The 24,514-nt window shown below is 33.5% G+C and overlaps 1 protein-coding gene across 1 annotated transcript in view; it reads right to left on the bottom strand.

The window, feature by feature from the left end:
- Positions 1-24,514, bottom strand: part of EHBP1 (EH domain binding protein 1) — a 337,775-nt gene that overhangs the window by 6,874 nt on the left and 306,387 nt on the right. The window contains 5 exon segments of the mRNA XM_030310685.1: positions 850-868; positions 870-907; positions 910-923; positions 2,046-2,065; positions 2,067-2,146. Of these exon segments, the coding sequence (XP_030166545.1) occupies positions 850-868; positions 870-907; positions 910-923; positions 2,046-2,065; positions 2,067-2,146 (171 nt within the window).

Below are 24,514 nucleotides of genomic sequence, written 5' to 3'. Positions count from 1 at the left end.
TTAGAATTGGCTTATTATGGATCAGGTACCTTATCAGGTAAAGAAGGAAATTACTATGGACAGTCAATGGGTTAAGAGGTCAATATAGAATAGGAAAATCAATTTGCATTGATTAGACAAAAGGTCCATTTTACAGAGCCCAAAAGGATTAGTTTTTAAGTAGACATCTTTGAACTATAAGACATTTGCAACTAAAAGGTGTAAGGAGAACAGCATTCTTAAACACATAAGAATTTTTTTTTTTTTAAATCACATATAGTAAATGCCACAGTTAAGCTAGCTGATGTTTACTGATGTTATGAACCATGGATTACTATATAATTCATTTAAAAGCTTTATGAAAAGAATGAAAGTGTTTCATTTATCTCTTATGTCAATCTTTGCCTGAATATTCATTTAATAGGAGTTGGGATCTTAAGAACTATAGTAGATTGCAGACATATTTCAGTGTTGACATCAATTAAATATTAAGGTAAATTTAGAGTCTGATGTGAAAAATCAAAATGATAAATCTTTCCCCAACCTCCCTTGTAAAAACAACCTTAAATTTCACATAGTAAAAGGTAATTAAATCATTTCACTCCTTATATTTTCCACTTAATGGACATTTCAGCTTACTGACAAGAGTTAAGACAATTTTGTGTTTACTAGCGTACATAATGAATATCTACCTGCATTATGGTTCTTAGGTTTTACGTGACTGTTGCTTTCTGACTCTAAGGCATTATCTGTAATTCCTGTTGGTTCCTAGTCAGGCCACACCTAGTGAGACCAGAAGTGTATTACACTCTTTAAATCTCTTTGACAGTTGACACTTCACATACCTGACACCACCACGGCATTTCTTACCTTCAATGGCTAGCATTGCCCCGCAATTCCCGATTCAGCAGCTCATACCGTCGTTCTAATCATGCTCTTTTTCCCTAGGCAAGTTGCAAAGTTCATCAATATGCTAATTACTAAATCATAAACACTTAAAGAACCTTTAGGTTACATTGATTTTAGGACTCATAACTGACTTTTCTCTTTAACTTTAAGCTACTCCAAACAAATGATACACAAACCTAAAACCTTCTTAGGTTGAATATTTACTAGTGCTATCATTTTTCTCCTTCAATTTTGATTGCACAGAGGTATAGTTTAATCTTCAGATAAGTAGTCTCATTCTTCAACGCTTCTTCTATTAAGTGCCAGGTATAAGGCTATTTTGTAAAATATTTATCATAGTTCACAATAAACACTCTTTTGTCTAGACCACCATGTGAAAAGAATATAAGAAACATGTAAGTACTACCAGTGAAAATTTAATACAGAGACAATTAAAATCCAGGAATGGTTTGAGTTTTGTGCCTCTTCATAACTCTTTTAATCAAGTTCAGGAGTGGCAGAAATGACAAAATAGAGGTTCTTGCTAAAATAAACATGTAAGCCTGCTCCTTCCCACACTAGGTGGCCATAATATAAGAATATTGCTAGTGAAGAGAAAGAAACACGCATTAAGTCCTATAGTGAACTAAATGCTAAAGACCAAGAAGGCTTATATTTGGTCTAGTCTCCATTTTACTGCACACAAAAGTGATCTTTTTATGATTTGAGGAATCATCCAAATTTAGGGTAACATCATCTGTGAAATACAAATGTACTTTTATCCATATTAAGAATTATTTCCATTTTTAACTTAAAATGTGATGTTAAATAAAGTTTAATTTTATTTCTTCTCCCCTCTAACCCTTAATATCTATAATCCAAATCTCCTTTTTGTGCACAAGGGTTTTATTTCTTACATACATAAATTTTTTATATTCCCTGGCTTTCTATATGATAAACATTTTTTTCAGTATATATCACTATTTTAAAAAACTCACTGTTCAGATGAGAAATTATTATATACAATTTTTAATTTTTATTTTTATATAAACTATACTATAATCTCCAAGGAAAGAAAAATATTAAGCCTAATTAAATTGAAACCCCAAAGAAGGCAATGACAAAAAGCCTAAGATTCATTTGTTGTGGGAAAAACAAGCATAAGCATGAGTACTTACAGGAGAGAAAGCTGGTTCATTTCTCCTTATTAAGGCATTTTTCTTATTCACCAACATAAACCATTCCTGCATCATAGCTTCTTCTTCTTCTGTGTTCCTTCCTGTAATTCAGCAAATTATTTCTTATTATATGACAGTTTACAAGCCAAGTAATAGTTTAGCACAAGTGTTTTTTTTTACATGAAACATTTTAGCTACCCCAATAGTACAAATTAGACTGTTTACAATAACATAATAAAGTCCAGGGCCTGAAAATTAAATCAACATCTAAAAGTTCATAAGCCAATCTTAAAGCTGGTATTATTCAGCGTGTATATTTCAGTCCCCCTGAAATATCTGTAGATCATACTAACATTTAGTACAGTAAAAAAAAAAAAAAAAAAAAGAAAAAGAAAGAAAGAAGAAAGAAAGAGAGAAAAAAGAAAGAAAAAAGTGTTCCAACTTTTAAATCCTCCCCAGAGGCTGACTTGTTATTATATTTTAGTGAGGAACTCATGCCGCTGACAGACATATGGTCATGATAAACAACAACAACAACAAAAAACCAAAAACAAAAAACCCACCAAACATTAAAAAATCATTAAAGATTTTTGTGAAAGCTTCCACTTGTAACAACTTGTTTTTTTTTCTATTTTCCTCCCCCAAAGTACACTAAAGAACATATTCATGTATCTTTCTGGAATCATCATTCCTAATAGGGTAAACACATGCAAATTATTTAAAATATAGTATAAATGACCAGGCTACAAAAAATACTTTTAGCTACCTGTGAAAAGACACATAATAATGAACATAATAATAATCAGTAAATCATAAAACATTTCAGCAAAGATCTAAAATTTAGATTTACTGATTCCACATTTAAAATTCATTCTTCATCATCTAAACCACTCCCCACCGAAGGCCAGTATATATCAAGGGTTATAATATATAGTATATATTTGGTATTGTTCATGTAGAAGTAGGCCACAATCACATTCAAGAAAAATATTAATCCCCACCTTCTTCCCACTTCTCCATTCAAATTGTACCTGTCAAATTTATAATTTTTTTACTTTCTTTTTTCTGAATTTCACCTATGACTGGTTTATTGTTTTGCTAGCCAGTATTTAATACTTCAGTTCCACTTCTGTATGGATTTCATATGGCTAACTTAAATATCTAATAAAAATAAAATATCTTAGTTTTATTTTCTTTTTAAGCAAGATATTTTCTTTTAACTTTCAAACATACTACCAGCCCATTTAAAAAATTCAGACAATAGATACCTAAGTGAAAAGCATGTTCCTCTTTTCACCAACCCCTCCCTCCCCATTCCCTTCTCCATATCCTTTCTCCAGAAGTAAGTACTTCTACAGTTTAGCCTCTCTCCTTTCAGACCACACAGCTTACTATGTGTATCAAATACAAGCATTATGCCTTATTTATAGAACATACAGGTTTCTTGTCTTTAGCATAAGTAAGATCATATTATATATGCCCTGTGATTTGCTTTTGGTATGCTGTTCAAAGATCTACCTCATTGTTTTTAATATTTGCATAAATTATGGACGTACATAATTTAACTATTTCTGCATAACAGAAATCTGAACAATTTTAGAATGGAAACAGAATATAAAGAGCTATCTGTGTGCAAAGATCAAACATGTACTTCAGAGCATTCCTGTAAAATAGATATCTGTTGTCATGATTAGGGAGAATAGTGAGAATACGTGCCTTCATCAAATGCTGTTAAAACTTATGATATGAAGCAGACGTAGGATAGATTTTTTTTTGGAGTATGAACAAAAGTCTTTATTGTTTACAGTATTTTAATCTCTCTTTTAGGGTAGCTGGTTTTGTATTCACTTAGGACCATGTGATGTCTTGACATGGTCATGTGATACAGGCTGTGATACAGGCTGCGATACGCACAAAATCCCTGGGTAGCAACAAAGAAGAAAGCAGTAGAAAGAAAAAGCTGAGAAAAAGCTTGCAATTTGGAAAAAAGGCCAATTGTACCCTGGTGAAGGCCTTTTTGATCAGTGAAATGACACATGTGTGCAATATTAATAGGTGCAGTTTTTATGATATTTTATTTGCTGATTAAAGACTTAATTCGTATGTTCATAACATAAGTGGCTTCTAAAAATATAGACATATTAAAACTTTGTTTTGAGTTTAACTTAACCTATAATTCAGGCTTTCAGCAATACTAGAAGCAACTAGCCTACTCTTAAATTAGCATCATTTTCTTCAATGGAAGACTGCTTCCTTGAGGAAAAACAATATTGATATGGTACTGTGTTATTTTTAGTTTAACTCATGCCTATGATTTCTAAGTAGGAATAAAAGATACCCCTCCTCTAATTGTTAGGAACTGACTAATAATACAAGAGTCTTGTGTTTCAAAAGGAAATAAGCCTAACAATAACAAATATTTAAAGACACATTACACCCTGCCACATAGATTATATAAATTAACTGAAAAAACATATTTGAGGTTAAATCAATTCTGTATCACTATCTCCTTATCTGAGATAGTATACAATGATGGAAATCTATACTTAGCCTAGTAATAAAAAATTAAATTTTCTTCTAATACATCATTACACTATTGTTTTTCGGGATTTAAAATTTTTTAAATTTAAAAAGCTTTTAAAAGCCAGTAAGTTGAACCATTACAAATTAATCCTGACTTTAATAACTGGTTTAAAGACCCCTTTAGCTTTATAAGTAACAAAAATATTAAAGCCTGTGATCACAGTGAGCTTTTCTCATTTCTCCTCTAACATTTGTTATTTAATCCAATACTAGTAATCCAATTTGTCCATCAGACTTTTAAAGGGCAGAATGCAACTCCTCAGCTTAGACACTTTTCAAAGTACAATATATTTTTCAAATGAATGCCTGGATGTTTCATTTTTCCCAACTGTTCCTAGCTCTAATGCATGAGGAAAAAAAGAACACGATGAACATTGTTCATTACTGATTAAGTAAGAGCTCATTAAAGAGCTGTCAGTGCGGTACTTTGAATATGCATGAAGCATATAATCAGATCTAGTACCGTCACTAGAGGAGAATACGGTAAGTACAAAGGATTGATTTAATTACTTAGAGTGGGCTGTGGTGGTAAAGCAGTCTTGTTAGTGCAAAAAGAAAAAGAGGTTGTATTCTGGCACTGTTAGAAAAAAGGCAGTTTTAGCTTCTGCCACAATACATAATCTCAGAATAAAGCACTTTACATTGTAGCTTAAAATGAAGACTGTCATTATTTTATAAATGGCCCATAAATCATTTTATCTTGTTTAACCTCACCTGGTTAACTAATTGCCTTCAAAATTATCTTTAATTTGTAATTACAGCTACATTTTTGTCACCAGAGTCAATACTGATACTTTAAAAATCTAATTTTTTTTTTCAGTTTTACGAACTGAAAAATCCAAGACATATACTCCTGAAGATCATTTTGAAATAAAAAGTGACAAAATACTACAGGTCAATATACAATTACTGAAATGTAAAAACATGGCTGGGTTGTTATACTGTATTTTAAAACACAGTGCCTCAGGTAAATATACTACAAATAACATAATCATATTAACATTTTTTAAAGTACTGACTAATATAATCTCTGGTACTATATTTTTTCTTTTTTTTTTCCCTTAAAGACTTCTGTTTTTTATATTGCCTCTAAGAATGTAACATCTTTTCTGACATCACAATCTCTTAAGGTCAGTTTCTTCTTTTAGCCAATTACTACAGCTGGGATACGATTTGTAAAAATTATTAAATGATCAAGAATAATGATAATGACAGAAAGAGTAACTATGTAAATATAATTTCAAATCATTCCCCCTATGACATAGTTCACAAACCACTTAAGAGGACACAGCATCATAATATGTAGCATTATATGCAGTATAAATACTTAATAAAACGCAGGTTGACTATAGCAACCATTTTTATATTCCATCTCCTCCAAAAAAAAAAAAAAAAAGATTTACAGTTAAGATTTAATTTCATTCAAGAATTCATTCATCATCAGGAATACGTATGTAGTTTTCATTTATTTTTTTCAGAAGTAGTATTTTCAATGTAAATTTTTAAATGAATAAAAGAAAAGTGATGCCAAAAACCTAAGTTATCAATCATATATTCAAAAACTGTCTACCAATTAATCTTCACTAATAATCTTCTACCATAAACTTACCTATTTAGAAAGATATATTTTAGACAATGAGTACTTATATAAATGTAAAATAAAGAACAATACAATTTTAGCCAAACAGAAGATGATTTCGGTGCGAAAGAATGAAAATACCAAGATTGTAGTGGGCTACTGTTGTACATATAAACAAATTCAAGATTTTCTACCTTGAAAACATTAAATGCTGAAATCTTGCCAAAGCCCCATCAAAGAGATGGCTGACCAGTGATCACACATGGCCCTTAAAGGACACAATGTAACAAAGCCAAACCAAACATAAAAACAAAAAAGTTGCCATTACAAATTGTCCTGATGGTATGATAACACCAATATGATGGCCTTTGAAAGACAGACTGTATTACAGTAGAGAGACACATGAAGGTATCCAAGTAGCTGGTACTGCAGAAACATATTTTTAATAACAAAGGAAGCGAAATCTGGTAGATTTATTAATGGACAAAAAGAGGAATTTACTGTAGTTATGTAAGGCCATGGACACATGAACTCCTAAAGCCAACATTACCTGCAAGATTCCAGTGTATCAGTTTAGAAAATATTTTAAACTTAGGAGATAGCTTTATTATGAAAAACAAATTTTACTATATAAGCAAATAGCTGATAAATGTTTCTACCCCAAGAATATCCTCAAACAGTAATCAATACATGAAGAATCTCATAATCTTTATTGATGTTTTTCAGCAGCAGTGGTCTTAAAAACTATTTGCTGGCATGATATATTTGTTATAGTATTCAGAATATAAACTTTGGGGAAAATCCTATCTCATTTTGTTACAGTAAAATAAAAACTAACATACTCTTTCAAAATAAAAACATCTCTTATCTACTCATTTGGTAAAACAGAGATTCAGGGCAACAACTCTCTACAGATAAATTCTGATAGACTTTTAGCATGTACTTCTTACAGGAAGAGGTACAGACAACTTCACCAAAATTCTTCCTCCATAAACTTGTACATAAAAGAAGCTATTTCTAAAGGTTGGAAATTAAGAGCAGTCTTCTTGTACCAAACTCCTTAATAGAGTCTGAACAGCCTTTTTATGCCAAAGGTCATTGCTAGATTTCCCAAAGATAAACTTAGCACCAACTTAAACAGCAAAAAATAAAAATAAATTTAAAAAGCATGGGAGGAATGATCATGGGAAAAATTATAACTGAAAAACTCTTTACATTACTTACAGTTTAGTATTTTAAGTTACATATGGGATGGGTTTACACTTGCTAACCTTTCAGTGCTAAGAGCATGTGAAGGTATTAATATGATCCACATTTCACTTAATGCATGACTATCTGACTACCCACAAATAGGCATGTGACTAAAGTTAAAACGCTCAGAACATAACTCTAAAACTGCATTTACTTGTTTAAAGGTATATTTAACATATTTTATAAAATAAAATATAGTGAGTCATTTTTATATAGGCATCATTGAACCAGACTACTGTCTACTTAGTGAATCAATTAAGCATCCTGTAATGGGAAAATTTGAATTGTGAGCCATGCTTACAGATGGATAGCTTCCCCTGCCAGTTCTCCCCTCTCTTGAAGTCCCTTTTGTTTGGACTGCACCTGGTGGACTCCTCTGTACCCCCCTCCTTGTCCTAGGGCCTTCACACAGTCATGTCATGGAAAGGACTTAGAGAGTGGCTCCAGAGGTGACAGAGACATTAATGTTAAAGACAAACACGAAGAGTTGAATAAAAGTAATTCTTGAAAGGTAGGAGTGGACAGAAGCAATACTTCCAGATTAATGTATTTAAGATGTGATTTTAAATATGCATGTTATATAGCTAAATTAAATCTTATAAAAGATATTTTCTAACCTTTTATATATTAAGGAAGTTAAAATTTCTGGGGGGCTCTTATCATTGGGAGAATAGCGGTTCATCTTTTCATTGGGAGAATAGAGGTTCATCTTTTTTTTAATTTTTAAAAATATTTTCATTTATTTTTGAGAGAGGGAAACAGAACGTGAGCAGGAGAGGGGAGAGGAGAGGGGGAGACACAGAATCCCAAGCAGGCTCCAGGCTCTGAGCTGTCAGCACAGAACCCAATGTGGGGCTCAAACTCACGAACTGTGAGATCATACCTGAGCCAAAGTCGGACACCCAATTGACTGAGCCACCCAGGCGCCCCTCATCTTTTTTTTTTTTTAAAAGGTCATTTGGATGTATTAAAAAATTTTTTTTTAATGTTATTTATTTTTGAGAGAGTCAGAGACAGAATGCGAGTGGGTTGGGGCAGAGAGAGAGGGAGGCACGAATCCGAAGCAGGCTCCAGGCTCCGAGCTGTCAGCACAGAGCCTGACGCGGGGCTCGAACCCACGCACCGCGAGATCACGACCTGAGCTGAAGTGGATGCTCAACCGACTGAGCCACCCAGGAGCCCCTGGACATATTTTTTTTTAAAGGGCAGTCTCAGAACCCAATCTATAACTTAAGTATTTTATGGAAATATTCATAAATATATGGAAAGACTAACAAGCTTAGAATAAAGACCTCTTTAAATAAGTACCACCCTTATGAATGTTTACTTGTATTACTTCTGAGGAACTTTTGTGGATAAGACTATAAATTCTGATAAGGCCAAGCATAATGTATAATTGTACTATCTATAGTTTCTGTCGCTGATTAGAGTCATCATTTTGAATATGATGCAATAAGATGAACACTGGATCTGCATCCAAAATGGCTTTTTTCCAGTTTGGCTAAAAAAAAAAAATTGACTGAGCTCCTTGATTCTAGAACGTCTCTTAGTTTCCCTTTTTTTTTTTTTTTTTTAGAGAGAGAGAGAGAGAGCCTAAGCAGGTGAGTGGGCAGAAGGTGGGGGTGGGGCAGCAGAGAATCTTAACTAGGTTCCATGCTCAGTATACAGCCCAATGCAGGGCTCCATCCCCACAACCTGGGATCATGACCTGAACCAAAGTCCAGAGTTGGAATGCTTACACACGAGCACCCAGGTGCCCCTTAGTCTTCACTTCCATCAGGGTAATCAAATTGCTTATCTCATGTGGTTGTTAGAGGCATTAAATGAAAAAATCTATGTAAAGTCCTTAGCACAGTACCCAAGACTAAAAATGCTAGCTAGATGATAATGAAGAGGGTGATGGCATGTGCCAATGTGGCATGTGCAGCACTGTGCCAGGAAATGCAGATACAGAGATGACCAAGATGTGGTCCCTCTCCTCAAAGGCTCATAGTCTAATGCGAGAGACACATAATCAGGAATAATTACAGTGAGGGTAAATTTCTAAACAACTCCACACTCACAAATTATATTTTACTAAAGATTTTTTTTTAACCTTTATTTATTTTTTTGAGACAGAGCATGAACGGGGGAGGGTCAGAGAGAGAGGGAGACACAGAATCCAAAACAGTCTCCAGGCTCTGAGCTGTTGGCACAGAGCCCGACGCGGGCTCGAATCACGGACTGTGAGATCATGACCGGAGCCGAAGTCGGATGCTCAACCAATTGAGCCACCCAGGCACCCCAACACAAATTATATTTTAAATCTTTGGTAGTCATACAAATTTTACAGTTAGTATAGTTAGTATGTCTTTGGTATTAAGCAGGATAGGTAAAAACTGTGGGTGAATCAGTACAAACTCATTTCTGCAGCTGGAACAACAAAGTGGATGCCCTACTGGGTCATCAGTGTCACTGCTGCATACAAAGGACACCCTAACAAGGACATAACAATGTGGCTGTGCTCCAGGTAACAAGAGTCTAGTTATCTCCAGGGTGTTAGAGATTTAAGACAAAGGAGATCATGGAATACTTCTTAATATCAAAGACTAAAGAAGGTAAATTTTAAGATAGAAAATTATGAACTACTAGAACACATTTAAAGTTTACTAGTTATTAAAACAAAGAAAAAAATGAAAATGACAATTTGAAGTAAAAGTGGATATAATTTAAAACAAAGTCCTCAACAAGAAAAACTAAATATTTATAACATAAAAACCTTCACTGAGGATGTAAGTTTTCATCATTTTTTACATAAAGAGATTTTGATATTAAAAGCAGAGCATCTTTAAAATCAGCTTATGAAATTGGCAATGCAGATGAAATAGGTGATTTACTAAATGCCAGGTGAGAATGAGATTAGATTCTGTTGAGAATGTGGGAAATTAAATATGTATCATTTTTAAAATATAGAAGGACAAACCACGTAGATATTCTCCAAATAGGCTCCTTTTAATAAAGAGTTTCTCCAAAGATGTATTATGCAGTCAGTCAGCTACTCTTTTGGGTAACCCCACTCCTGTGTTCCTTAAAGTGTTTTTAACGTCCTCAAAATCATACCCATGGTGTCTTCAGTGCCTCCAGTTTCCAGTAAGGGATGATCGGACCCCCAACCCCCAATGCACTGTCTGGACAGTAACTTCCTCTTCTACTCTATACCTTCTTTAATCATGCTTGGGTTCAGATAACCAAGTAACACTGGGATATATCCTTCCTTATGTACCTTCTTAAATATCTTTATTCATTGAGGGAGAGCAGAAGGGAATTTAACCTATCCCTCTCTAGCCTATGGCCACATTCAGTTCATTAGAACACAGAAGCCTAATCAAAATGGGACCACTGCAGAACCATCTCCAGCAGCACTCAAAAATTACAGAACACTTTGAATCAAATGTAATCAATGCTGTTTTTCAAGACCCAGGCCAGGTGACTAGTGTGGATTTCAGCAATATATCAACTTATCCAATGCCCCTTAATATTCTCAGTGGAGCCATTCTCTTCATCAGGCTATACAAGAGGCATTCACAATGGACTTGTATCCACAGTGCTGTTTCCTGAAGCCCTGAGAATAACAATGTCTCACAGAAACTACTCTATGTAATATATCTCCCTTATCAGATCAGTGACAACCAGTAACTTTCTCATGGGCTGGGAATAATAATGATAATTATGATGATGATGATAGCATCAAATATTTAATGAGGTTATATAACTTAGTGCTAGCTAATGGTAGAACTAGGCCTCAAATCCAGGCAGTCTATCTTGTCAACCACACTCTTAGCCACCCCACCTGACACACACAGGTAACCAATCTTACCAGAACAGGCCCTTCATTTAGAATTCAGGCCAACCTTGACAAAGCTTTTTCTCAATGATTCTGATAAGCAAAATGGCATAAACAAAACAAAGCAAAAAGCAAACCTTCAAATCTCTGATAAAAATAAATCCATTCTGTTCACTTAGTACATCCATTTGTAGTGGGGATTTTGTTTGCTCTTCCAATATAGGCCACTAGAACTTAACAATGATCTCAGAGCAGTACATCAAGGGATGTCAAGAGGAAATCAGCCTTTCTTCGTATGCAGATATATCCTTGTGATCCTTGAATTATAGGTTGGTGTATACTGTCTTCTAGAAACATGATTCCAGGGAAAGACCTGTCCACTTCTTGGCTAACTATAAGCTATTCTGATTCTATTTGAGCATTTGAGGTATCCTTCAATGAAAACGGCCCCAAACAAGAATACTCTGCCTCGCACTGGATTATCAGGGAGTATTCAAATTTCAGCTCTGCTCTTGAAGAGCTATGAGAACTTGGATAAATTACTTAATCTCCCCATGCCTCAGTTTCCTCATTGTAAAATAGAAATAATAGTACTACTTCAGGGGGGGGGGGTTCTGTGAAGATAAGTGAATTAACATACGTAATACACTCAGAATAGTGCCTGGTGTATAATGTTATTTAATCAATGTAATGGTGGTTGCTATTGTTATATGGCTATTGCTGTATACTCTCTCTCCTCTCTCTCTCTCTCTCTCTCTCTCTCTCTCTTTCTCACTCTCTCTCTACACACACACATAAAGGAGCCACATTCTTTGTTCAAGCTTTAGGGTCCTCTCTGACTCTCTGAGTCCTAGGGTTATTAATGGAGCAAGGAATGGTGATTTCTCCTTGACAGAGTCTCACCGTTTTTCCATGACTGCCTATGCAAACACCAGAAAGGCCTACCCACAGAAGTAAACACATTGGAAATTTGGTGCAAATCTTAAGATGTTAGCTACATTGAGCAAGAAATCTCTATATTTACATATCCATTTTACTGGACTAGTCAACCACATGCATCCTACCATCATTTTAACCTTTTCATTTGCCTCAAGTATGGAGGCCATCAACTGCCTATTACGCGTTTTCCTTTTCTTACAGGATCAACTCAAATGCAAACCCTCTATGAGAGATGTTCCCTTTTCCAAGGTTTTACATATTCCGTTAATCTATTTCAAAGATTCTCTTACTAATAGCAGTATCTTCGGTCAGAAATTCAAAGAAAATAAAATCTAATGTGTAACTCCCAGAATCTCTAGAATTCCAAAGATGAAGTTATTTTCAGACTTTTCATCAACTTAATCCCCAGGATATGTTCAAGTCCCCTCTTTATCATGATAGAATATTTAGATACTTCTTAGATTGAAGAGCATCATGCTACCCCAAAAGTCCCTTTCAGATTCTTACATAAATATTACAGGCCAATCTCCAGCAGTTAGCTATATGTCCTTCTGTTGTGTTATATATCCTCTCCCTTTCTCTCCAAAGATACAACTTACTTATAAGGGTCAGAGCAATCACATCTAACACACTTAATGTACATTCTCACCCAAAGTCATAAGAACTCCAAGTCTGTTTGGTCCTTACAATATTCTGTTGGTATTATTGGAATAAATAAATATTATTTTATAAATAACCGAATAAATAAATATTAATATTTCAGAATTTAGCAAAATAGCTACCTAGTCAACGTTGACAATTTTGGCAATGTTCAGCATAATTTTACTAATCTTTTAATTAGATTCAAAATAAGCATTTGAATTAAACAAGTGGTATTAAAGTTTAAAATTTTACCTCCAATTTTATTCTCATAAGAAATTAAAACATTTATGGCTAATAATTTATTTCTGTGGGCAGTATTTACATGCAATATATAACTATTGCTAGTTTTTAAAGCATTGAAATGCATAATAAACTCACTTTGAAATTAAAAAAATTATTTTTAAACTTTTCCTTATGGAGGTAGATCCTTCAAAAGCACAACAGATAGAGCTATGATCAAGTCCATCACATCTCAGATTAGAAGTGTCTATTTAGGGAGAATATGCTGGTGGGAGGAAATGTTGGTGTTTTTACACAATTCCTAGCTTTGGCCACCAAGTGGTGCTATTAATTCAGAGTGAACTGGTATTGGGGAGTGGGGTTGGGTGGCTTTGGGGTGGGTAAAATATATAAACAGTCAATAAATGCCAGAAAGCACTCACAAGTTGGATGTTCATAACTGGTTGTACTGTGAATTTACATATCATCTCCCACTCAATGTCACCAGTATAAAAACAGAAGAGAAAACTAATTCACATACTCTTATTTTGGTAATAAAGTCCACTATACTCCCTCAGGAAAATAACTATTTATATATACATATTTGTACCAAACTTTATCCTTTCAGACTATGCAGCTATGAAAATAATCACACAATTTTGATTAATCTTCCTCCCTCTAAACATTCATTTCAAATCACCCAATCAAACACACACACACACACACACACACACAACCACACACACCACACACAACCTTTACATAAAACTAATCAGCAATAAACATTACAAATCAATAAGAGTAAGCATTTAAAAAATCTAACTTAATTTATCTATTTATTTATTTTTTAGTGTTTATTTTTGAGAAACAGAGAGAGAGAGAGAGAGAGAGAGAGAGAAAGAATGCACAAAATTGGGGGAGGGGCAAAGAGAAAAAAAATCCGAGTTTAAAAAAAGGTACCAGCTTGACGTTTTTCCTTAACTTATATTGTAAACTTCTCCTGAAGAAACAGCTCCTCTGAGTAGATAATGCCTCTCACATCCAGCTTAGAAATGATATGTGGGGACAGGGAAACAGATGGCAATGATTATATATGTTTAGTTTTCTTATGCAGTGCACCTATAGCCTATGCAAAAGTGTTAAAAACCTACTTAGTAACTGAAGGAAAGATGTAATAATTTACAATCCACTAGATAGCTGGTAATTTCTGTACAATGGAACAAACAATGATTTGAAAGCAGAACTTTGTAAGTCTGAATAACAATAAAAAGAAAGTTCACGGCTATTCAGTTGGACAGTTCTAACCCAAAGATAAAGGGTAAGCAAATATCCAGTTGTCTCTGTACATTAACATCTGTATTTTTAAGAAAATATTTCCATTTGGGGAAACTCGGAGAAAGGTGTGGAGCAGAGCTCACATCCTTTCACAAACTACCTTGATTTTGACTCTGGACTGAGGAGGCAATTCACACACGCTTAGCCATCTCTGATGTCATTCTTTATCAGATCAAATTGTGAAATCTTGGTTAAGCTTCTTAGGAATAGTGTCAGTATGAAACAGAAGCAGAGACAATGCATTTGCAAAGTTGGTTACTACATGGATGTCCTAAATAAAATTTTCAAATACAATGCTTGTTTATTTTTTAAAAAAAATTTTTAAATTTATTTATTTTGAGAGAGAGGAGAGAGAGCAGAGAGCAGGAGTAGGAGGAACAGAGACAGGGACAGAGAATCCCAAGCAGGCTCCACAATGCCAGCACAGAGCCCAATTGTGGGGCTCGATCTCGAGAAAGGTGAAATCCTGACCTGAGCCGAAACCAAGAGTCAGACGCTTAACTGACTGAGCCACCCAGGTGCCCCAATTCTTGTTTACTTCTATATGTGCCTCATGAAACTCATATAATTAGTATAATCAATTCACTGAAGTGTACTATAGATTGAGGAACTAGCAATTCCTAAGGTTTTCTCCTAGATATTTATTTAGTTTTGTAAACGTTCACCCAGTTATGAGTTTTTTATTTTTATTTTTTTAATTAGCCAAGGGTTCAAAAAACAAACAAACAAAAAGTGACACCAGCATCTTTCCAGTCTTATGTCAAATTGCCAAATCAGTCTTCAGGCATTTTGGGGGTTGGGGGTGGGAGAGAGGGACCACAGAGAGTGTGTGTATGGTTGAGGGAAGAGAAGAGATTGTGATAGAATGGGAGATAGGAATATTACTTAGAAGCTAAGAAGAACTTTAAAGTAAAGGTAGAAACAATAATCGATAAAGAAACCACTATTGTACCTGACGCAGCAAGCTACTTTTATATTGAGTACTAACCCCTGCCCAACTTGTGGCCAAGGGACTCTTATTTTTGTTAAATTTTATCTATATCTGTATCAATATATTTTATACTCTCAATAACCTTCTGAAATAGGTTTTATCGGCCTTTTTTTTTTAAATTAATGGCTGAGGAAATAAACAGGAGCTCAGAGAGGTTAACTAACTTGTTTAAGACCACCCAGATTCTAGCTGGTATCTCGTTGGTTTTTCAAGGTCTATGCTGTGACATCTTTATTGCTGTGCTACTTAGCATTTGTAGCACTGTGGACTCAGCCCATGTTTCTTAAAATGTGGTCTGTGATCACCGTATATTAGAACTGCCTAGAATATGGGCCTCACATCTGATCCACTGAATCAGAATCTTTTAGGTAGGTCCTAGGAATCTGTATTTTTAACAAACTCCTCAGGTGGTTTTTTTAATGTAGATAAAAGTTTGAGAACCACTGTCTTAGCCCTTTTACAAATAAGTCACCGAGATCTTTTTTTTTAAAGAAAGGGTGATATTTCATGTATAAGATGTTATTTTAGCATTGGCATGACATTACACAAATTTAATTTCACATTCAGAAGAAAACATGTTGCTGCCAAATCAGTTCAAATGCCTAAATTTGTTTCATAGATAGTTGCTGAGAAAACACATTTTTCCTGGAATTTCTACTTTTTTAAGTGTTAAAAAATTTTATTACAGTCTAGAATAAGGATGTACCTCACTTTAGGCAATAGACATGTTCCAAATTAAAAATTATGGTGATGTGATAATACTTTAGGTTCAAAATTATATTTTATATTTCCAATTCAAATTCTTAGTAGTGGAAAATACTTTCTAAATATCACTAGTAGAAATTATATACATTTGTTCTGGATAAATGAACAAACATGAATCAGCAAATGAAACAGTCCCTTAAGACTATATACTAAAAGGCTGGGACATACAGTGAATGCCAAGAAGAAAAAAAACAAATGTTAGAAATGAGACCTTAGGAGGTTTCTCTATATTCTGCATCAGAGATTCCTTTCTAGAAATCCCATGATCCAATATCTACTGCAAGAACTAGAATGATTCAACAACAGTTGAGTGCTACTACACTTCGATATAATTTATAGATGTTCCTTCTTTAAATAATCCAAATACTGAAATGCAGACAGAAACAAGACATTGAAGATGTTTGAATTAGCTGAACAAATTGTGAGAGTAAAGAATTCTGAAAGTATGGCAGTAGGTTTAATTTTCTTGTAACTACAGAAGGAAAAAAACTAAAGACAGGAAATAATTTAGGAATATTACCAACTTTTTAAAACTGAAGACATAAAAAAGTAAACAGCAAAAATACTGTAAGCACCTTAAAATGTAAACTTTCCTTTATTTATTTACTTTTCTTAAGATTTTTTTTTTAAGTAATCTCTGCACCCAACATGGGGCTCAAACTTACAACCCTAGACCAAAAGTCACGAGCATAGAGCTCGACTGAGCCAGCCAGTCACCCCTTAACTTTCCTTTTAAAACAAAGTTTACCTATTTCCTTTATATTGTATTTCTATTCATAATGATTATTTTCAATAATCAAAGGACTATTCTAGTATCGATGTAATATATAATAAATAAAATGTATATATATGCAAAGAGAAACATATTAATTTATTATAAATCATTTTATTTCATGCTTGATGGTGATAGGTAACCTTCCCAACATACTAGTGTTTTTTATCCTTGGTATTTTTTATTTCAAAGGTGACTTTGATAAGTTTAAGTATTTAAAGAGATTATATAAATAATATTAGCTGACATTTATTGAACACTGTATGTGCACCAGACATTATGCAAATGCTTGATATAAGGTATCTAATTTAATTCTCACAATTCTCTTAGGCTGCCACATCATACCAACTTTGACCTAGTGTGACCAAATTTGAAGTCATTATATTCGCTAACCAGGGTTTAGTTTCTACACTCAAAGTATAGGCACAACAGGACCCAAAAATATTTGTTGAAAGGAAAATCACGAGACATAAAAGAATAAATGAATTTCCTCCTTTATGGGAATTAACGTTCCTTCCCCTACTTTTTTTTAAAGCCATATTGTCCTCATTCTGTTAAAGTGGAAACTGAGGTTCAAAACTATGAAAAGCTAAGCTAGTAATCAGGAATGAATATAGCAAGCACTAGAATGGATCATTCTCCCAGCCAGGGTCCCAACTCACCGCTGAGCCCCATTGTTTCCAGATGAAGTATACTAAGGATTTTAAGCATGGAAGAAAAGCCTCCCTTATAATTTATGCTAACAGCAATGGAAGACAGAGGGCTTCAGTATGTATGGGATAAGAACATGAGAGAGAAGGTTCACATGGAGACCTTGGGTGAGCTGCACCTTGACTCACTGTTCTACTTGGCTATGATTCTGCTAATCAAAGATGTGACAGAATCAATTGTTTGACATGTTTTCTCATGCTCTTAATTTTTCTGAATATCAGATTTGAATATAATTGCATGTGGTTATGTCACTTTTCGCAACTAGAAAATGATTTTATTTTTTTGCATTCTTGGAGTTTGCGACATAAAGTTAAAATTTTGACACAGCTAAAAACACAGGACACACAAAAAGACACCTGTACACCACATTTACCAAAAGTATATTACCATTTTACTTCCAAAAAGGAATGATTTCTATCAACTCTTAGAGTCTATCAAAGGATGTAGCCTCAACGCCTCTGGAAACTATACTGAAAACTCACTTTGTAGAAAAATTTCAGACATAAAATGTTAATTTTTTTACTGGCTCCTTTATTATGACACCGAGTCAATGCCTTATGAATCATCAGAAGTAATTATTTTAGTGGGGAATTATAGGCTAAGTCTATACTATTTCAGAACCTTAGATATCATTCAATTTACTTTATAGGACCAGATTCTCTTACTTATTTTGTTCCTATTTATGAAAAGTTCCTTCGCAGATATAATATGATATCATACTTTGTCCATTTTATATTTTGTGTCTATGGAGATCAAATGGAAACATTCTATTTTAATAACCTAAAACTCATTTCTGTTTTACCGTGGTATGTCATATGATGTTAGAAAAAATGTCATTAATGAGAAGAAATCTACAGTTCTTAAATTTTTTTCAGTTTTGTAACTAACATGCCAAAATAGATATCTCACAGTTTAATGTATATTTTCCCTTGACATGGCCTCTTTTCTCATTGTAATTTGTATGCAAGTAGACATATTCATGTCTATTTAAAAGAACCTATACAAATGGAGATATTTTATTACATGAATACTAAGTTCCATCCATACTTGTAAGAAGCATAGAAATATCATACTAATGATAGAGAATATAGAATAACCAGATGTAAAACACCCCCGTTGTTCTAGTTAGAAGATAGTTTCTACTTTTGCTGACTTTATTAACTATAGTTGTCCATGTTATTCTTATTAAGGTAGGGTATCCCCACTTCTTTATGTTAGAAGTGTGAATAAATCACAGTATCTTAAGAGGCAAGATCTTAAGCCACATGCTCAAAGCTGAATGTATGAAAATACAATTTTTCAGGATAAGAGAAAATTTAAAGAATAGTATATAGAAATATCAGAACTTTATGTATTAAGTATGAAAAAATTGCCAAAAATTTTCTCCACATAAAACCTGAAAAGTGTTGCTGTATCAAACTTCCTTTCCTGGTTATTATTTACTAAGTTCAGATACCTTCATATATAAAAATGTGTCCAGTTTTGGTTTTAATTTTCCCCTTACAGATATGGGTATGGTGAGAGATGCAGCTGACTACTCCTAATCTCCTAAGTGTACAGTGATTGCTAGAGAAAAGAGATAGAGCTAGTGAAAAATATGTTTCTTACAAATATATAATTTAAATCTCATAAATTTTTTTTATCAAAGAACCTATTTTTACAGTACTTACTCAGGCTGTTATCTATACCCTAAACCATAAAAAGTACATAACCTGCCATTTTCTAAATCATGGATTCAAATAGTTTATAGAGACTCTGTTTTAATGTTAATGAATTTATAGACACAAATAGCTAGCATCAAGGCTACAGTGAAAAGCAGAACACTTCAAGCATTCAATATAGTGAAAGGGGCAGATTAGAGATCAATAACAAAATCACCTGGTAAAAAAGGAAAACGGTGTTGCATTAAAAGGCTTTTGCTTTACATGTGAAACAATACTGAGAAACCTGTATTTTAGCACTTGTACTCAACAGGCACTCCAACTATGCCACCGATGAGAACAGAATCCCATCCTTTCTAATAATCTTGTGACAAAGCTAAAAAGACATCATCCTATTAACTAGTGATCTCAACTGCTAATGCGGATTACTTCCTGTTGCCTTTTATGTAGATGCTGCTATTAAAAAACCACTAACATTCACTGTGAACACACAGAATCATTCATCTTTTATCAGCATCTCTTGTTAGAAGAGTATGAGTTGGGGCCTGAAGGTGTCATTGATATTATGGAGTGGAATTATCTAGAAATTTTTCTCATATTTTCCTCATCTCACTAATTTACTTTTGTACAAATTTCCTCCTGTTAAAAAAGTTCATACCCAAACCCCCTGTTGTACTCTTTAAGTTGAGAATATTCAACGAGTGCGTCCACTGAAAAGGCACCAGGTCCTAACACAAAAAGCATTCGAAATTCTCATTTAGTTGTCTTTATTTTGCTAGCGCCATGTGGTCCTTGAAGATGTAGAAACACGGGAAGCCGAGTAAAGATCCAGAGCAAGCTCATTAGCATTCTGACAAAATTGGAGTGGTGGAGATGTATAGTTTGCCTAGTTTGTCGTTTTGAAAGCTACCGGTGGTAAGCTTTCTATTTCATTGTGCTTTTGTCTTTTGGGGGGGTTTCAAAGCAGCAGGGTATGTGTTAGCCCTAGGTTTGCACAATGCATTGTGGGAACCTTTCCTGCACATTCAGCCCTATATAGTATCATTCCAGTTTGAGTCAAAAAGTTTTTTTTTCACCATTTATAAGAAAGGACATGTGTGTGAATCTTAGTGCATACCCTCAATACATTTATCAATGCTTTGCTTTTCTCTTTTGCCTGAATCATAAAGTCCAAAAGGAGTCAGAAACAGAACCTAAATGACATAATTTTCAATCTTTTAAAAATGTTGCCATTTATTCAGAACATAACACTAAAACATTTGTTTCTGTTCTTTGTCATGAACAACTAACAAGTAACATGATGGGCTGATTCAGTTAGTTGAAATTCAAAAGCTTACTGCTCACTATAATAGAACTCAATTCTTTTCTGAAAATAGTATAGAGAGAAAAAAATAGTTTGTGCTTTATAATTAGGTAACTAAAGAATACCTCTTAGAAGACTTAAACAACTATTACCCTAGTCATTGATTTTCTTCATCGTCATCTTCTTTTTCTTTTCTTTTTTTTTTTTTAATACATAAAGCTCACTTGAAGAGCTAAATGGGCTACATTAATGCTACTATTCAACATGAATGTTTCCAAGTGCAATGAAATGGATAAATGGTCTTTGGGGATGAATTTATCTGCTAAATCCTTGTGGTTGCCCTCCTATCTTGGATGATGACCCAAAAGAATGTCAACAGCTCATTTCCCAGAGAGCTGGAAGGAGTCCCTATGCAAGTCATAATCTGCACATTCTCAAAGAACCATTTCAAACATTATATTTCACAAGCAGTTTTAAGTGATTTCCCTCTCATCTCTAGTATCCTAACAGTACTTTGGACATCAGTGCCTCTGAAATGAGGGCTAAACAAAGTTTACAACATGAATGCTATATATGGCATATAAAATTTAAATTCATTTTCAATACACATTTTAAAAACACAGTCATCTTGTTACATTAATATATTTATGGCATTAAATGAGATAAATGTCTAACAATTACTATTTTTTTTCTATTGTGAAAAGAAGTGTTTTTTATTACTGGTCATTATTTCACTTAGAATCAAACCTTAATTATGGGAAGCATTTACAGTTTTCCTTAATTTGTAATTATGAAAAGCCCAGAAGAAGCTAAAGAGTAGTAGTAAGTGAAATATGGTATATGAATAATCTGGTAGTTTATCAGTAAGAGAATGGGATCATTCTATATGAAGCCTTTGATATAACGGCATTTGGTTCTATCACCCTTTATTTCCTTTGTACATTAAGAAGCCACTAGACTAAGTAGTATTCCATTCTGGGAGGGATAGTTTTTACATATTAACTATTCATATTATAGAACATGCAATTAAAACAATGGCAACTTTTCTTTCTTTCTAATTTAACCTCTAATTTTCACCCCTTAAGGCTTTTCTTAGGCCTTCTTTTACAGTTTGAAAGCTCATTCTTAAAACAAACAAACAAACAAACAAACAAACAAACAACAAAACCCAGAAGAAACTGCCATGTATAATTATGTGATTATGGTGCGAGCCTATTTATATCTTGTTAAAACATGAAATCTGACTTAAAGCTTAATATTTTAATGTATCCCAACACTGAGCTGTTCTACTGCTAGCTTTAAAGCTATAAAAAAAAAAGGATGTTACTACAGTAATAATGACTGAATTAGTTCTATACTTTGCAATATGAGTATAGCTGCAAAATTATTTATCTACTTCACTGCATTCTCCTACCAAAGTTTCTTGAATAAAATCGTTTGGACTAGCTATATCAAATTAGAGAGCAGTCAGGAGTATCTAAGTCCAGCTTTAAAACAAATATCTTAACAATTACTTAGCCATATGGAAAATAGGGTATGTCTCTCCTGAAGCCATTTAAAAAATATATTTTCTATCTTGAATTTAGACTTCATTAGAAACCATTTCTGACTTGTAATGCTTAGATAGCTGAAATATCACTCTTTCAAAGACTCATGAAAAGACAGGTGAAAAGCACGACTTTTTAAAGCTGCCAATTAACAATTTTATAATTTTTAAGCCCATTACATTGCAGTCATAACATTTTTGAATCCAGAAAACGAAGTATATTTAAAGCATTTTGAATCAACAAAAGCAGCTGTATGGTTAGACACAGATACACACACACTAACATAGCTTTTTTTTTTTTTTTTTTATTATACCAAATTGAAGCTTCTCCACAAGTGTCACATTGTAATGTTGGGTTCCTATGACTTAGAGGCCAGATGCTTTTCACAAATGACCAACAATTGTAGTTAGAATAAATTAATGATTGATTTTTTAAAGCTTTGATGGAATTAAGCATACTTCTTTTCTCAATGTGCCTATGTGAATGTTTGCCTGTTAAACTTTTTTTTTTTTTTTTTTTTTTTTTTTTTTGACAAGTGAGGCACCCGGCAGAAAACACTGATGCAAAACCCAGGAATAATCCCTCTGTTTAGTTCAACACTATGGTTAGCCTTAACACCTGCCTCTATTATCCAATGGATTTAGAGAAACTTTCATTTATTTGTTGGCCTCAGTTTTCAATTCTGGTTGCCCTCTTTAAGGAAACCTAGACTTACTCCTATGTAAGTCCATTTGCATACTAGTACAATGAAATATCTTAGAATTTTTATTACCCTATTAAGCTAAATAAGGGGCTGTGGTACATATGTAACTTGAAAAATACATGAAAAGAATCAAAATATAGACTAATAATCTTACTAAAGATTTTAAAGCACACTGCAATAAACCTATAGTGCTCATGGTACAAGACTAATGCATTACTTCCAACAATATTTTAACAATATACAGCCTTCTATTTTTAAAAAACCCCAAAACCACTGGAACCTGAGAAATGCATTTGGTTATCACACAAATCAGTGCCCAATTTACTGCATTAACATGTGTTATTTTCCTACAGGAATCTTGTAAAAATGTATTTTTATTATAGATAATATTTTACCTTCTCTAATGTTCAGAGTCTAAGCTACAAAGGTTTACTCTACATGAGATAAGTGAAGTAGAATATGGCTTTTTAGTTTATTTAGGGGATTCAAATTAGGGATTCATTTAGCTGTGTATACATGATAGCAAATAATGCAGTGTAATTTTATAATACATTAAAAAATCTGCATTGTTTTTCTTAAAACATTTGGTTATTGAATCTTACAAAAAAAAAAAATGAACTGTATAACAAACACATGGGACTGGGAGTCAGAAAATAACACCTCTGTGCCAGTCTCTTACTCTACCTCCATGTTTTCATCAGTTAAAGAAAATGGATGTTCTCTAAGACTGTTCACATTTTAAAACCTTTATAACTATGTTATATAATTTATACAAAACAACTGCTATAATACTGTAAGTTCATATTAGGAATTTGTTCAAAAGTTGATCTTAGAGCCTTTATTCCACAAATGCTTCTGAAAGTGAATAGTACAAATTGCACTAGGTATGCACAGATTGCATAAGACTAACGTTCAGTAATAGAACTTTAAAATAAAGTTTTCACTAAAAAAAAATGAATCATATAAGGCTTACTAAGGAAATCTTAAAATTCTTTGGAAAATTCTTTCTTACCTGTTTTCCCTAGTTAATGCAATCAACACTGATACCGGGCAAAACACATTACCCAGAATGATGTGCTATTTACACCTCAACTTTAAGAGGGCAGAATTAGCAATACACCCCACATCCCAACTTCTTCCTTTCTTCTCCCTCAGCTTTCCTTAAAACAATGACATTAGTTTCTGGAAATATTTAGCTAAAGAAGTTTCACATAAACTCACACAGCCAGATGTTCATATAGGACTTTTAAACTTTATCAAGGATGTAAATGGAAAGATGATGATGACATTCCACGATCCAGAAGGGAAATAGAGGTCTCCAACTCAAAACACAATTGGGTTTACTGTATATAGTATTCTCTTTGAAATAAAAATAAACATCATTTTAGGGTCTAGCTAGTAATGTAAATTTCTTCTATAAAATTGATTTCCCTATTGGACTAAGCACATCAATACAAAAACAAATGAACTACCAAGTGCTCTAATTAACAATTTTGCAAGTGAATACAGACATTAGCGCAACACTGCTGCCATTAAAGTCTATTCCAAGGCATATCTGTTTCTGTTAACATTTCAATAGACCAATTAAATGACCTTTCCCCCTTCAAACTCAATTAAGCTATTTGAACTTCAAATGCCACCTTAC

Source organism: Lynx canadensis, chromosome A3 (assembly GCF_007474595.2).
Source record: "Lynx canadensis isolate LIC74 chromosome A3, mLynCan4.pri.v2, whole genome shotgun sequence".
In the NCBI taxonomy this organism is placed as follows: Eukaryota; Metazoa; Chordata; class Mammalia; order Carnivora; family Felidae; genus Lynx; species Lynx canadensis.
This window is presented reverse-complemented; position numbering and strand designations above follow the sequence as displayed.